Genomic DNA, 16582 nt, shown 5'->3' with positions numbered 1-16582 from the left:
GAGCAGTGGTTCACGCCTGTAATCCCAGCACTTGGGAGGCCAAGGCTGGGCAGATCACCAGGTCAAGAGATCTAGACCATCCCGGCCAACATGGTGAAACCCCATCTCTACTAAAAATACAAAACTTAGCTGGGCGTGGTGGCACACGCCTGTAGTCCCAGCTACTTGGGAGGCTGAGGCAGGAGAATCACTTGAAGGCGGAGGTTGTAGTGAGCCGAGATCACACCACTGCACTCCTGGTGACAGAGCAAGACTCCGTCTCAAAAAAAAGAGAGAGAAGGGGGAAAGGGAATTTGGTGGTGCTTTTCTCAGGCACAACAACCCGACTTGGTAAGATAACTATGATAGTCTTTTTTTATGACGAGGAAAAGGATAAATGAACTTTTCTTTGGATCTGCATGTAGTTGTGACTACTGGATTTTGTGGAAGCAATGACTCAGGGTTAGAGCTAATTCACAGGTATAAAAAAAGACTAGTGGTTACCCTCCTATCTTTCATACACACAGTGAAGTTCCACTAATAGCATATATCATTATAATTCAGGATTAAAATAGGAGGAATTCTCAATAAAGTTGTTTGAAAAAGTCTATCTTCTCCAGAAATTGAAATCTCTTCCCTTCTTCACATTTATTGAGACTCATTAAGTCTCAAGAGGCCTCTTAGAGAATTATACTTCCACTTGCAACTATTTCTTTGTGATAGCCAAGTCACGGTTGTTGTTTTCAAGAGTATTTGGCAAGGTTCATCTAGTCAGTAGCCAGAAATATGAGCCTTAACTTTAAATGTTACTATAAAAAAAGAAGATAGATGCTATTAACTGTATGAAGCATTATAAAACTAAAAAATGGCAAGCAATTTACAGTATGGACATCCTTTGTGTAAAAACAAAAACTGAGATGAGTGTGTGTATGTTCACACATACACATTTATATATAATTGTGTATACACTAAATATTTCTGGAAGGATACTCAACAAACTGGAAACTGCAGTTGTCTGAAGAGTTTTGAAGGTCCAGGCCAGGTGCAGTGGCTCACACCTGTAACCCCAGCACTTTGGGAGGCCGAGCCAAGTGAATCAGGAGTTTGAGACCAGCCTGGCCAACATGGCGAAACCTTGTCTCTACTAAAAGTACAAAAATTAGTCGGGCATGGTGGCAGGCGCCTGTAATCCCAGCTACTCAGGAGGCTGAGGCAGGAGAATAGCCTGAACTCAGGAGGCGGAGGTTGCAATAAGCAGAGATCACGCCATTGCACTCCAACCTGGGCAACAAGAGCGAGACTCCATCTCAAAAGAAAAAAAAATGAGTTCTGAAGGTCCAAAGTGAAAAGAAGATGTGCTTTAACTCTGTACTGTTTGAAATTTTGTTTTTGTTTTTTCTTTTCTGAGGCAAGGTCGCCCAGGTTAGAGAGCAGTGGCACAACCTCGGCTCACTGCAACCTCTGCTTCCAGGACTCAAACCACCCTCCCACCTCAGCTTTCCAAGTAGCTGGGACTACAGGCACACACCAGCACATCCAGCTAATTTTTATAATTTTTTTTGTACAGGTGGAGTTTTGCCATGTTACCCAGACCGGTCCTGAATTCCCCAGCTTAAGCGATCCACCCACCTCAGCCTCCTAAAGTGCTGGGATTACAGGTGTGAGCCACCATGCCTAGCCTGAAATTTCTATAATAAAATACACTTATATTACTTTCCCAATTAAAGAAAAAACTTAGTTAATAAAACAAACAAATAAGTTTAAGGTGCGGTGGCTCATGCCTATAATCCCAGCACTTTGGGAGGCCAAGGTGGGCAGATCACCTTAGGTCGGGAGTTCAAGACCAGTCTGACCAACATGGAGAAATCCCGTCTCTACCAAAAATACAAAATTAGCCAGGCGTGGTGGTGCATGCCTGTAATCCCAGCTACTCGGGAGGCTGAGGCAGGAGAATCGCTTGAACCTGGGAGGCAGAGGTTGTGGTGAGCCGAGATCATGCCTTTGCATTCCAGCCTGGGCAACAAGAGCAAAAATCAAAAAAAAAAAAAAAAAAAAAAAAAAGGAAAGAAGGAAGGAAAATAAATAAATGATATTAAATCTGGGCACCCACACAATCAAATCATTTTTTTTGAATTGGGCTCCTTTATCAAATGTCTGTTACTCAGCAATGTACAGGCTACCTGGGTAATATTCTTCCTTTCTTTGAGTCTTACTGTTTTCCTTACTTGAAAACAAGACAAACAATTGGTCTTCAGCAAGAATATCCCCCTTTTCTGAAAGAACTCCTTCATCAATATATTAAAAAGTCCATTTTCAGACCGGATACAGTGGCTCATGCCTATAATCCCAACACTTTGGGAGGCCAAGGTGGGAGGATCGCTTGGGCACAGGAGTTTAAGACCAGCCTAGGCAACATAATTTTAAAATTAGCCAGGTATTATGGCTCATATCTGTAGACCCAGCTACTTAGGAGACTGAGGTGGGAGGACTGCTTGAGCCCTGGAGGTCGAGGCTATAGTGAGCCAAGGCTGTGCCACTGCACTCCAGTCTCGGTGACAGAGTAAGACCCTGTCTCAAAAAAATAAGAAGAAAATAGGCCAGCCATGGTGGCTCACGCCTATAATCCCAGCACTTTGGGAAGCTGAGGCGCATGGACCATTTAAGGCCTAGAGTTCAGGACCAGCCTGGCTAACATGCTTTTCCTTACCTGAAACCCCTTCTCTACTAAAAATACAAAAATTAGCCAGGTGTGGTAGTCGCAGCTACTCAGGAGCCTGAGGCATGAGAATCGCTTGAACCTGGAAGGCAGAAGTTGTAGTGAGTCAAGGTTGCACCACTGCACTCCAGCCTGGGCGACAGAGGAAGACTGTCTCAAAAAAAACAAACAAATAGTCCATTTTAAAAGCTCCAGAATATTAATTACTCAAAAATACAAATTCCTCACGCCTGTAATCCCAGCACTTTGGGAGGCCAAGGAGGGTGGATCACGAGATCAAGAGATCGAGACCATCCTGACCAACATGGTGAAACCCTGTGTCTACTAAAAATACAAAAATTAGCTCGGTGTGGTAGCACACACCTGTAGTCCCAGCCACTCAGGAGGCTGAGGCAGAAGAATCGCTAGAACCCGGGAGGGGGAGGTTGCAGTGAGCCGAGATCGTGCCACTACACTCCCGGTGACAGAGCAAGACTCCGTCTCAAAAAAAAAAAAAATACAAATTCCAATTCCTGCTACCTATAAGAGGAGTCAACAGGTGTCAGAGGTACGGTATGACAGAGTCATAGATTAATGACACCTCAACCAATGAATTACGCCTCTCAGTATGTACTCCCTTGTGTAACACCCTCATACACTCACAACTGGAACATATGACTTGCTTTGGCCAATGAGACATAAGCAAATGTCATATAAGCAGAGGTTTGATAAGCACTTGCACACTGGGATTTGTGCTGTAGATTGTAGCTATCACCACACGAAAAAATTCAGTCTGGCCTCCTTGAGGATAAAAAAACCACATAGACAGAAATACCCAGCCATCCCAGCTGAGTCCAGTTCTCAGCTGACCAGCTGAGAATGCAGTCTTATGAGTCTAGGTGAGATAAGCAGAATAAACGTGCAGTCAATCCACAGAATTGAGAAATAACAAACTATTGTTCTTTTTAAGCTATGAAGTAATACAGAACTGATACAGAGGGTTTGTAAATGCTGTCCTATCCTCACTGAGATCCTTTCTCTAGATATATTAACGGAATGCTTAAAAATTTTCTGAGATATAGGAATATCTATAGTTTTACGATGAAGTACTCTCCTTAGACTTAAGGACAAAAATTTACAAGTCAGAAGTATAAAGATCATAAACTAATTTTTAATCTCAGACATCTAAGGAAAGTTTTCCAGTCTCTTACCTCAAAAATTTACTGTTCCCTTCTCCATCATCATCAAAATCCAGCCTGAGGAAAGCCAACAATAAATACTTTAAGCCTGCTGATAATACAAAACATTAACAAGTTAAAATTTCTCAACACAAGCTACCTGTACACCCACCCAAATGGAATAATGAAAAGAGGAAGCGCAGAAGTCAAACAAAGCTACATTACCTCTTCTTCATAGTCCCAAACTAAGCAAAGAAGAACAAAACTGGGGCCGGGCGTGGTGGCTCACACCTGTAATCCCAGCACTTTGGGAGGCTAACGCTGGTGGATCATCTGAGGTCAGGAGTTCGAGACCAGCCTGGCCAACATAGTGAAACCCCCGTCTCTACTAAAAATACAAAAATTAGCTGGGCATGGTGGCAGGCACCTGTAATCTCAGCTACTCAGGTGGCTGAGGCAGGAGAATTGCTGGAACCCGGGAGGTGGAGGTTTCAGTGAGCCAAGATCGCGCCATTGCACTCAAGCCCAGGTGACAACAGCGAGACTCCGTCTCAAAAAAAAAAAAAAAGTACAAAACTGGGCAATAGAAAAAAGTACCTTCTGCTACCCTAACACTTTCTTAGAGTAGCAGTCAATTTTTGCCAAAGTTTTGCATCAGACTACAACCTCAATAAAGGGAGCAGGAATCCACTTAGAAAAGGTAAGAAAAAAATTAACATAAATAATTCAGGTCCATGTTTCATTTCTATAGCCTGCTCTAAGCCATGTTACCGAATTTCTGAAACATCTTTCAAAGCAGTGATCTTACATAAAGGAGTAACTTAACAACTACGAAGATTGTTAGATAATGTTTCTTTCCTTCATTGATCTAATAAACGTGAAATATATTCTACATTCAAGACACTGTGCTAGGTGAGGTGAAAACAAGAACCTTGCCCTCAAGGGGCTCTTCACCTAGAGAAATACAAATATAAAACAAGTGAGAATAGGAAAGTGTCACATAAGGGGTACAATCAACATGCTACAGACATTCAGTGAAAGAAGAAGTGAATTTCATTTAAGGAGATTAGGAAAGATTATAAATAATAAAATAGGCTGATCTCTGTACACTACTGAACAAAATATTGCTCATGTTACCACCTTAACCTAGTGATCACTCTTTTTACTTCTACTAGTGGGATACCTTGACATTATGGGGCTCTAGATGGGTCGCATTTGAAGTACATATACAGCATCAATCCTGAAAGTGTTTGTTCCTCTTCCTCCTTCCTGAATCCCCTAATCTGATCACCTGTAAAATCTTACCTATCTACCCAGTAACTCAAATTATTTCTTTCTTCTCTTTCTTTCTTTCTTTTTAAGAGACAAGCTCTCGCTCTGTTGCTCAGGCTAGAGTACAGCGGCATGATCATAGCTCACTGCCGCCCTGAGCTCCTGGGCTTAAGGGATCCTCCCATCTCAGCCTTCCAACTAGCTGGAACTATAGAAGCATGCCACTGCACCCAACTAAATTTTTTTATTTTAAAAAATCTCAGCTGGGCATGGTCGCTCACACCTGTAGTCCCAGTACTTTGGGAGGCCAAGGCAAGCAGGCTGCTTGAGCTCAGGAGCTCAAGACCAGCCTGGGCGACATGGTGAAATCTCGTCTCTACAAAACATACAAAAACTAGCCAGGCATGGTGGCACATGTGTAGTCCCAGCTACTTGGGTTGGGGGGTGCAGGAGGGGCTGCAGGCCTTGAACCTGGGAGGTCAAGGCTGCAGTGAGCTGAGATTGGGCCACTGCACTCCAACCTGAGTGACACAGCAAGACCCCGTCTCAAAAAAGAAAAGGGGTCAGCCATGGTGGCTCACACCTGTAATCCCAGCACTTTGGGAAGCTGAGGCAGGTGCATCACTTGAGGTCAGGAGTTCAAGACCAGCCCAGCCGACATGGTGAAACCCCGTCTCTACTAAAAATACAAAAATTAGCTGTGCGTGGTGGCAGGCACCTGTAATCCCAGCTACTCAGGAGGCTGAGGCATGAGAATTGCTTGAACCCGGGAGGTGGAAGTTGCAGTGAGCCAAAATTGCGCCACTGCACTCCAGCGTGGGTGACAAGAGCAAAACTATGTCTCAAAAAAAAAGAAGAAAAAAAAGGGAAAGGGAAAGAGAGGAAGGGAGGCAAGGAGGGAGGGAAAGGTAATTGCTAAGTCAAACAAAAAAAACGAAGGAAGTAAAGAAAAGAAAGATAATTTCTAAGTCAAAGAAAAAAAAAATCTCGCCATTTTTCCCAGGCTGGTCTCGAATTCCTGGGCTCAAGTAATCCTCCTACCCAGCCTCTCAAAGTGCTGGCATTATAGGCATGAGCCTCTGTGCTCAGCCCAATAACTCCAATTCTAAGAATCTAAAGAAATAATATGAAATAGGAAAAAAAGTTTAGGTACAAAGAAGTTATTTGCAGCATTATATATAACACCAAAATCTTCAAAACAATTTAAATGTCATAAAATAGGAAGTTAAGTACATCCGTTCATGCAACCATTAAAAATTATGTTTATGGCTGGGTGCGGTGGCTCAAGCCTGTAATCCCAGCGCTTTGGGAGGCCGAGGCAGGCAGATCACGAAGTCAGGAGATTGAGACCATCCTGGCTAACACGGTGAAACCCCGCCTCTACTAAAAATACAAAAAAAAAAAAAAAAAAAAATTAGCCAGGCACGGTAGCGGGCACCTGTAGTCCCAGGTACTCGGGAGGCTGAGGCACGAGAATGGCGTGAACCCAGAGGCGGAGCTTGCAGTGAGCCAAGATCGCACCACCACACTCCAGCCTGAGCGACAGAGCGAGACTCTGCCTCAAAAAAAAAAAAAAAGTATGTTTATATAGAATATGTAACAATATTTCTTTTAAAGGGCCGGGTACAGTAGGTCATGCCTGTAATCCCAACACTTCAGGACATCGAGATGGGAGGGCTGCTTGAGCCCGGGAGTTTTAGACCAGCCTGGGCAATGTAGTGAGACCTCGTCTTTAAAAAGAAAAAAAAAAAGTTAGCCAGGTATAGTGGCATGCACCTGTGTTCCCAGCTACTTAGAGAACTGAAGTGGGAGGATTGCTTGGGCCCAGGAAGTTGAGGCTACAGTAAGCCATAATCATGCCACTGCACTCCAGCCTGGGCAACAGAGCAAGACTCTTGTCTCCAAAATGTGTGTGTGTGTGTTGCTTATTATTTACATAAGGTGCCAAAATGTGTGTATGTGTATTGCTTAAAATGTGTGTGTGTGTATATTGCTTATTATTTATATAAGGTGAAAAGACCAGGCTATATAAAACTACATAATTACATAACTATTAAAAACAATTTACGGCCGGGCGCGGTGGCTCAAGCCTGTAATCCCAGTACTTTGGGAGGCCGAGACGGGCGGATCACGAGGTCAGGAGATCGAGACCATCCTGGCTAACACGGTGAAACCCCGTCTCTACTAAAAAAAAAAAATACAAAAAACTAGCCGGGCGAGGTGGCGGGCGCCTGTAGTCCCAGCTACTCGGGAGGCTGAGGCAGGAGAATGGCATAAACCCGGGAGGCGGAGCTTGCAGTGAGCTGAGATCCAGCCACTGCACTCCAGCCTGGGCGACAGAGCGAGACTCCGTCTCAAAAAAAAAAAAAAAAGAAAAAAGAAAAACAATTTACATAGAAAGACTGAAGGAAATACAATTAAAAAACGGTAGATTTTGGCCTGTGTATTGTTCTTTCTAACTTTCTGTATTTTCCAATCTTTCTTTAAAAGAAATATTAGGCCAGGCATGGTGGCTTATGCCCATAATCCTAGCATTTTGGAAGGCCAAGGCGGGCATATCACCTGAGGTCAGGAGTTCAAGACCAGCCTGGCCAACATGTCGAAATCCCATCTCTACTAAAAATACAAAAATTAGCTGGGTATGGTGGTGCATGCCTGTAGTCCTAGCTGCTCGGGAGGCTGAGGCAGGAGAATCCCTTGAACCAGGAAGGCGGAGGTTGCAGCGAGCCAAGATCGCACCACTGCACTCCAGCCTGGCAACAGAGTAAGACTCCATCTCAAATATAAATAAATAAATAAAAATAAAATAAATATTAAAAGACTTCTTTTAGGACAGGTGAAGTAGCTCATGCCTGTAAACCCAGAATTTTGGGAGGCCAAGACAGGAGGACTGCTTGAGGCCAGGAGTTTGAGGCTGCAGTGGGCCATGATTGTGCCTTTGCACTCCAGCCAGGGTAACAGAGCAAGACCCTGTCTCTAAAAAAACCAAAAAGAAAATTTTTAAAGACTTCCTTTAATATATTTTTCTGATTACCAATCATAAATGTTCATTTCAGAAAATCTGAAACATCAAAAACAAAAGAAACCATAAGTCACCCATAATACTACTACCCAGAAATCTGATATATATTCTTTCAGTTTTTTCCTATGTACATGTTATACATATTTTTTGACAGTGAAATACCATAATACTGTAACCTTTCTTAATAGCTTGTAAACATTTTTCTATACTGAAACATATTTGTCACTTCTAACTACATAGCATTCCATTTTAAATATACTATGACTTTCTCAAGTGATGCCCTAATTTTGGTATTTATAATACTTGTAATTGTTTGTTACTATACATAACCATAACACAGTGTTTAAAGAGTAAGCTACAAAACTAAACCCCCAAGGTCCATATCCTATATCTGACATTTATCAGCTTTACAATCTTAGAAAGTTACTTATTTAGCTTACACTTCAGCAAATGGTTCAAATGTTTAAAGCTACTGAACACATAGCAAGTCTTAATATGTTACTCGTGTCACCACTGAGCCCAGGCATCACTCTTCCATTACTATTGGTGGGACAAAAATTAAAGACTGGTTATAATTAGCTGCACAATTTTTAAAAAGAAAAAGAAGGAAAAAGGAAAATTTAATACCAGAAAGTAAATAAAATAGTGCCCATTCTTCAAGGCCCCTCTAAGGCAACCTCCTTTCTGAAGCTTTTCTCAATGTTTACCAACAAATGTATTATTTCCATACACAGAAAAACATAGCACCAAATTTGTTCCTTTCTAACAAAACTAGGCATATTCTATCATATATTCGTGTGTATAATAATTATTTCTATCAGAACACGACCAACTTAGAAACAAGGACTGTGACTTACTCATCTTTGCATCCTACTTGCAATCAGCACAATGCCATAACACTAATTAGGAATTTAATAAATACTTTCGGAGCTCAATGGACTCTGCATTCCAAACCAAGCAACATATCAATAACTTAGAAGACAGCTATTCTAGAGCTCAGCATTCTCTAAATTCAGAAAAGCAGCCTATCAAAATGATTTTGGGAAAACAGAAACAAAGCTTAATGAAAGCAGCAGTTTTCTGAGGCACAGTAAAATCTCCCGGCTTAGCTACAGTCCTTTACCTTACAGAAATTTTGGTTTAAAAAGAGAACTGCTTACGGGAAACTTGGATAAAAACATAAATTCTTCATAAAGAAAAATTCAGGGACTAAGGAGACTTATATGACAGTAGTGTAGTAAGTAATCAAGTTGAAGTGAGACGGTCAGAAACAGCCAAGTGAGTTCAGCAACTAAATAAATTCAGCAACTACAGCTGGTTTTATAGGAGAGCCATTCATAACACTACACTCAAACTCACCCTGGTCGCCGCTTAATAGCCCTCTGGACAATGGCTCCTCCACCTTGAATTCCAGGTCCAGGGTTTCCAGAGGCAATGGCTGGACCCAGTGATGGTACATCTGACGTCATTTCTGTCAGGAAAATCATGAAGTAAACATTTTTAAAAAGATGGTCCTTGCATATCAGCAGTATCAACTTAGCTAAAAGAAATGTTCAAGCTATAGACAAAATCTCAGCAGTTGGCTAAAAATCCCAAATGCTCATATCCAGATTGCTCTTCTTGATTTTTTTTTTTTTTTTTTTTTTTTTTTTTGAGACCAGGTCTCACTCTGTTGCCTGGGCTAGAGTGCACTGGTATAATCATAGCTCACTATAGCATCAAATTCCTGGGCTCAAGCAATCCTCCCACCTCAGCTTCCGGAGTAGCTAAGACTATATGCCCGCACTACCACACGCAGCTAATTTTTTTTTTTTTTTTTTTTTTTCTTAGAGATGGGCTCTGGATATGTTGCCCAGGCTGGTCTTGAACACTTAGCTCCAAGTGATCGTCCCACTTTGGCCTCCCAAAGCACTGAGATTATAGGCACGAGCCACCACACATGGTCTCTTCTTGAATTCTTACACTGGTACAAGATATCCCCATACTTCAGTTCTCCCCACATCATAGAGTTTGGAAGAAGTACTATATTCTGCAACCTTCATGTTAAAAAGCCTGTACATAGTTAACAATATACTAATATTGTATACACTTAATAATACAATAATTTAAAAAACACATACATAAATGGGTTTATACATTTCATTCATGCAACAAATATTTATAACTTATTTTATTTATCGTGATTAGAAAATACAGAAAAACCCAAAAGGAAAAATCACCTAAATTCCAATACTTAAAAGAAAATTATATAAAGTAAAACTGAAAGTCCCTCATTATTGTCTCCCTTTCCTGCCTCCCTGTACCTTTCCTCTCTCCTTCCAATTCAATCTCATCCCCCAGCAGTAACCATTACTAACAGCTGAGTACTTTTTTTTTTTTTTTTAAAGACAGGGTCTCACTTTGTCCAGCCCAGGCTGGAGTACAGTGGCATGATCACGGCTCACTGCAGCCTCAGCCTCGGGGCTCAAGTGAGTTGTAGGAGCTCTTTATATATTTTGTTTTATTTTTTATTTATTTTTTTTTTCTGAGACGGAGTCTCACTCTGTCACCCGGGCTGGAGTGCAGTGGTGCGATCTCCACTCCCTGCAACCTCTGACTCTCAGGTTTAAGTAATTCTCAAGCTTCAGCCTCCCAAGTAGCTGGGATTACAGGCACGCACCACCACACCCGGCTAATTTTTGTATTTTTATTAGAGATGGGGTTTCCCCATGTTGGCCAGGCTGATCTTTAACTCCTGATCTCAAGTGATCCACTCACCTCAGCCTCCCAAAATGCTAGGATTACAGACGTGAGCCATTGTGCCCAGCAGAAAAAAAAATTTCAAATCATATAAACAATACAGAATATCCAAAATATATAGAGAGCCGCCAGACACAGTGGCTTACACCTGTAATCCCAGCACTTTGGGAGGCCAAGGTGGGCCTATCACCTGAAGTCAGGAGTTCAAGACCAGCCTGGCCAACATGGTGAAATCCCATCTCTACTAAAAATAAAATTAGCCGGGCATGGTGGTGGGCGCCTGTAATCCCAGCTACTTGGGAAGCTGAGGCAGGGAGAATTAATTGAACCCAGGAGGTGGAGGTTGCAGTGAGCCAAGATCATACCACTGTACTCCAGCCTGAGCGACAGAGAAAGACTCTGCCTCAAAAAAAATAAACAAATAAAAAATGGCCGGGCGCGGTGGCTCAAGCCTGTAATCCCAGCACTTTGGGAGGCCGAGACGGGTGGATCACGAGGTCAGGTTGGTCAGGCTGGTCTTGAACTCGATCTCAAGTGATCTACCCACCTCAGCCTCCTAAAGTGCTGGGGTTACAGGCATGAGCCACTGTGCCTGGCCTCCATCCATGGTAATCTTTTTTTGTTTGTTTTTGAGACGGAATCTCACTCTGTCAACCAGGCTGGAGTGCAGTGGCACGATCTCGGCTCATTGCAACTTCCACCTTTCGTGTTCAAGCGATTCTTCTGCCTCAGCCTCCCGAGTAGCTGGGACTACAGGTGCGTGCCACCGTGCCCAGCTAATTTTTGTATATTTAGTAGAGATGGAGTTTCACCATATTAGCCAGGCTGCTCTCGAACTGATGTCATGATCTGCCTGCCTTGGCCTCCCAAAGTGCTGGGATTATAGGCGTGACTCCATGGTACTCTTATATCCTGTATAAACCGATTACTAAAAGAATGAACTTTTTTTTTTTTTTTTTTTTTTAAATAGAGGCAGGATCTCACTGTGTTGCCCAAGCTAGTTTTGAACTCCCGAGCTCAAGCAATCCTCATGCCTTGGCCTCCCAAAGTACTGGGATTATAGGCATGAGCCACTGCACTTGGCCCTGAACTTTTTTTTTTAATGGAAAAAACTTTTTTCTTAGGAAAGTAACATATGCTCACTCAAATTTATAGGCTGAAATAGAAAAATTGGCAGTAACAAAAATATGCTCAGCCTTAATGTGTGCTAAACTAACAGCGATAATTGTCTTTCACCAAGAAAATGACCAGAAATTTGAAGGATTCCCAAAACACAATGCTGTTTGAGATATGGCTAAATTGATGCAGTGGATGAGGCTCTAAATTGATATAACCTCTTTGGCAGGTAATGGGCAATCAAAGTTTTAAATGTGTCTACCCTTAGGTCCGAGGAGTCATTTTCAGAAATAATATGGAAGTACTGGCATCTGTGCATGAAGATACACAATGATGTTCACTGAAACATTATTTATGATAGTGAAGGTTTGAATGTTGTAACTCTACATTTATAGTACAGAGTACTATGTAACTGTTAAAAAGAATGATCTACATGTGTATTTATTGCCATAGCAATATATTGTTACGTGGAAGAGAAAAAGTTCAGAATAAGTACAGATGCTCCTTGACTTATGGTGGGGTTATGTCTTGATAAACCCATTGTAAATTGAAAAAAAAGAAAAATTTTTTTCTATTCCATGGGTTGCCTTTACACTCTGTTGATAGTGTTATTTGATGCACAAAATACTGTACATTATACAGTATGAACTAACAAAAAACGATATGTGTGTAAATATTCATGATGTATATTAAAATGACAAGAGCAAGTTGAAGATCAGGCCTCCATTTTTACTAAGAAAAAAATGCACTTTTTTTTTTTTTTTTTTTTTTTAAAGACAGGATCTCGCTCTGTTGCCCAGGATGGAGTGCAGTGGTGCAATCACGGCTCATTGCAGCCTCGACCTCCCAGGTTCAAGTGATCCTCCCACATCAACTCTTAAGTAGCTGGGACTACAGGCATGGGCCACCATGCTGGCTAACTTGTATTTTTTGTACACATGGGGGTTTCACTGTGGTGCAAAGGCTAGTCTCGAACTCCTGGGCTCAAGTGATCTGCTCACCTTGGCCTCCCAAAGCTCTTGGATTACAGGCATGAGCCACCATGTCCAGCCTGCACCTCTTTTTGATTACAGAGTTATATATAAACTGAGATAAAAAAATAAGAGATAAAACATACTCAAGGCTGGGCTCAGTGGCTCATGCCTGTAATCCCAGTGCTTTGGGAAGTTGAGGTGGGACGACTGCTTGATCTCAGGAGTTCAAGACCAGCCTGGGGAACATAGTGAGACCCTGTCTCTACAAAAAATAAATAAATAAAAATAAAATCACCTAGGTGTGGTGGTGCCTACCTGTAGTCCCAGCTACTTGGGAAGCTGAGGCAGGAGGATCACTTTATTATAAAGTAGAATTTAAGTTAGATTATTTTGCCCACTGTAGGCTAATGTAAGTACTCTATACACGTTTAAGGTAGTCTAGGCTAAGTTATAATGTGTAATAGATTAAGTGTATTAAATATATTTTTGACTTAGGATATTTTCAATTTACAATGGGTTTATCAAGACATAACCCCACCATAAGTCAAGGAGCATCTGTACTTATTCTGAACTTTTTCTCTTCCACGTAACAATATATTGCTATGGCAATAAATACACATGTAGATCATTCTTTTTAACAGTTACATAGTACTCTGTACTATAAATGTAGAGTTACAACATTCAAACCTTCACTATCATAAATAATGTTTCAGTGAACATCATTGTGTATCTTCATGCACAGATGCCAGTACTTCCATATTATTTCTGAAAATGACTCCTCGGACCTAAGGGTAGACACATTTAAAACTTTGATTGCCCATTACCTGCCAAAGAGGTTATATCAATTTAGAGCCTCATCCACTGCATCAACTTAGCCATATCTCAAACAGCATTGTGTTTTGGGAATCCTTCAAATTTCTGGTCATTTTCTTGGTGAAAGACAATTATCGCTGTTAGTTTAGCACACATTAAGGCTGAGCATATTTTTGTTACTGCCAATTTTTCTATTTCAGCCTATAAATTTGAGTGAGCATATGTTACTTTCCTAAGAAAAAACAGTTTTTTCCATTAAAAAAAAGTTCAGGGCCAAGTGCAGTGGCTCCTGCCTATAATCCCAGTACTTTGGGAGGCCAAGGCATGAGGATTGCTTGAGCTCGGGAGTTCAAAACTAGCTTGGGCAACACAGTGAGATCCTGCCTCTATTTAAAAAAAAAAAAAAAAAAAAAAAAGTTCATTCTTTTAGTAATCGGTTTATACAGGATATAAGAGTACCATGGAGTCACGCCTATAATCCCAGCACTTTGGGAGGCCAAGGCAGGCAGATCATGACATCAGTTCGAGAGCAGCCTGGCTAATATGGTGAAACTCCATCTCTACTAAATATACAAAAATTAGCTGGGCACGGTGGCACGCACCTGTAGTCCCAGCTACTCGGGAGGCTGAGGCAGAAGAATCGCTTGAACACGAAAGGTGGAAGTTGCAATGAGCCGAGATCGTGCCACTGCACTCCAGCCTGGTTGACAGAGTGAGATTCCGTCTCAAAAACAAACAAAAAAAGATTACCATGGATGGAGGCCAGGCACAGTGGCTCATGCCTGTAACCCCAGCACTTTAGGAGGCTGAGGTGGGTAGATCACTTGAGATCGAGTTCAAGACCAGCCTGACCAACACGGCAAAATTCCATCTCTACTGAAAATACAAAAATTAGTCAGGTGTGGTGGTGCACGTCTATAATCCCAGCTACTTGGGAGGCTGAAGCATGAGAATCACCTGGGAGGCAAAGGCTGCAGTGAGCTGAGATCACGCCACTGCACTCCAGCCTGGGCAATAGAATGAGACTCTGTCTCAAAAAAAAAAAAAAAAAAAAAAAAGAGTGCCAGGGAAATTCAGAGAAAGAAAAGATAATCCTGGTTTAAATCAAGGCCTGGCATAGTCCCTTGCAGAGAAGATGTTCAATATGAAGAGCAAACTGAAGGAAATAAGGAAGGCAGGCAACCAGCCCATGGGGAAGTTTCAAAAAGGTACATCAAGTTGGGCCTTAAAAAAAGTAAAGGAGGCCGGGAGCAGTGGCTCACGCCTGTAATCCCAACACTTTGGGAGGCCAAGGAGGGTGGATCACCTGAGGTCAGGAGTTCAAGACCAGCCTGACCAACATGGTGAAACCCCATCTTTACTAAAAATATAAAAAATTAGCTGAGCGTGGTGGCGGGTGCCTGTAATCCCAGCTACTCAAGAGGCTGAGGTAGGAGAATTGTTTGAACCCAGGAGGCAGAGGTTGCAGTGAGCCAATCGTGCCACTGCACTCCAGCCTGGGCAACAAGAGCAAAACTCTGTCTCGGAAAAAAAAAAAAAAAAAAAAAAAAGGGAAAGAAGAAGAAAAAGGCATTCTACATAGATAAAAGTATATAAGCAAGTCTAAAGGGAGACATGAAGATACAGTTATGTATTACTTAACAACAGGGATAGGTTCTGAGAAATGTGTCATTAGGAGATTTCAACATTGTATGAGTATCATTGAGTATACTTACACAAATCTAGATGGTATAGCCACTACACACCTAGGTATGTAGGTGTATACCCTATATACCTATATGTAGCCCATTACTCCCAGTAATAGCCTAGTACTCCCAACCATCCTAACAAGATGTTACTATACTGAATACTGTAGGCAACTATAACTCAGTGGTAACTATTTATGTATCTAAACACAGAAAAAGTAATGTGTTGTGCTAAGACCTTATGACAACTACGATGTCACTGGGCAATAGGAATTTTTCATCTCCATTATAATCTTATGGGACCACCATCATATATGCAGTCCTTTGATGACCAAGGCGTCATTAGGTGACACATAACAGCAACTGTGAAGAGCTGTAAAGAAAAAGACCTAAAAAGGTAAGATGTCAAGTGCTGAGAGAAAGCTTTGAATCCCACGATGAAACACCTGGATCAGATTGAACAAAGACAAACATACAACTTTAAGTCTGAGTAACAAGATGAAAACATAAATTAAAATTAATCTGACAGATTTTTTTTTTTTTTTTTTTTTTTTTTTTGAGACGGAGTCTTGCTCTGTCACCCAGGCTGGAGTGCTGTGGCCGGATCTCAGCTCACTGCAAGCTCCGCCTCCCGGGTTCACGCCATTCTCCTGTCTCAGCCTCCCGAGTAGCTGGGACTACAGGCACCACCACGTCGCCCGGCTAGTTTTTTGTAGTTTTTAGTAGAGACGGGGTTTCACCGTGTTAGCCAGGATGGTCTCGATCTCCTGACCTCGTGATCCACCCGTCTCGGCCTCCCAAAGTGCTGGGATTACAGGCTTGAGCCACCGCGCCCGGCAATCTGACAGATTTAAAGTTTGAAGTAATAGAAGTAGGAAGACAAGATTAATCAAAAACAAAGTGATAAAGGCCTAAATGAGGATGGCATGACGAAAAGGTAGTTACTTTTAAAATTTTAAACTATGCAACTTCTCAGTAAGGATAGTGAATTAAATGTATCTATCTATTTCTACTCTCTTCTCTCCTCACTCATACACAGGAAAAATTTTTTTAAAAGAGAAAAAATTTTTACACAAGACAAAACCACAAGGATGGAAAGGAAGAGCAAT

General features: G+C 41.7%; 1 protein-coding gene across 1 annotated transcript in view; it reads right to left on the bottom strand.

The window, feature by feature from the left end:
• The window catches only part of ARNT (aryl hydrocarbon receptor nuclear translocator), a 66247-nt gene that overhangs the window by 38254 nt on the left and 11411 nt on the right, over positions 1 to 16582 (bottom strand). Inside the window, 2 exon segments of the mRNA XM_010387241.2 lie at positions 3886 to 3930; positions 9506 to 9617. Coding sequence (XP_010385543.2) covers positions 3886 to 3930; positions 9506 to 9617 — 157 coding nt within the window.

This window comes from Rhinopithecus roxellana, chromosome 8 (genome assembly GCF_007565055.1).
Source record: "Rhinopithecus roxellana isolate Shanxi Qingling chromosome 8, ASM756505v1, whole genome shotgun sequence".
In the NCBI taxonomy this organism is placed as follows: Eukaryota; Metazoa; Chordata; class Mammalia; order Primates; family Cercopithecidae; genus Rhinopithecus; species Rhinopithecus roxellana.
This window is presented reverse-complemented; position numbering and strand designations above follow the sequence as displayed.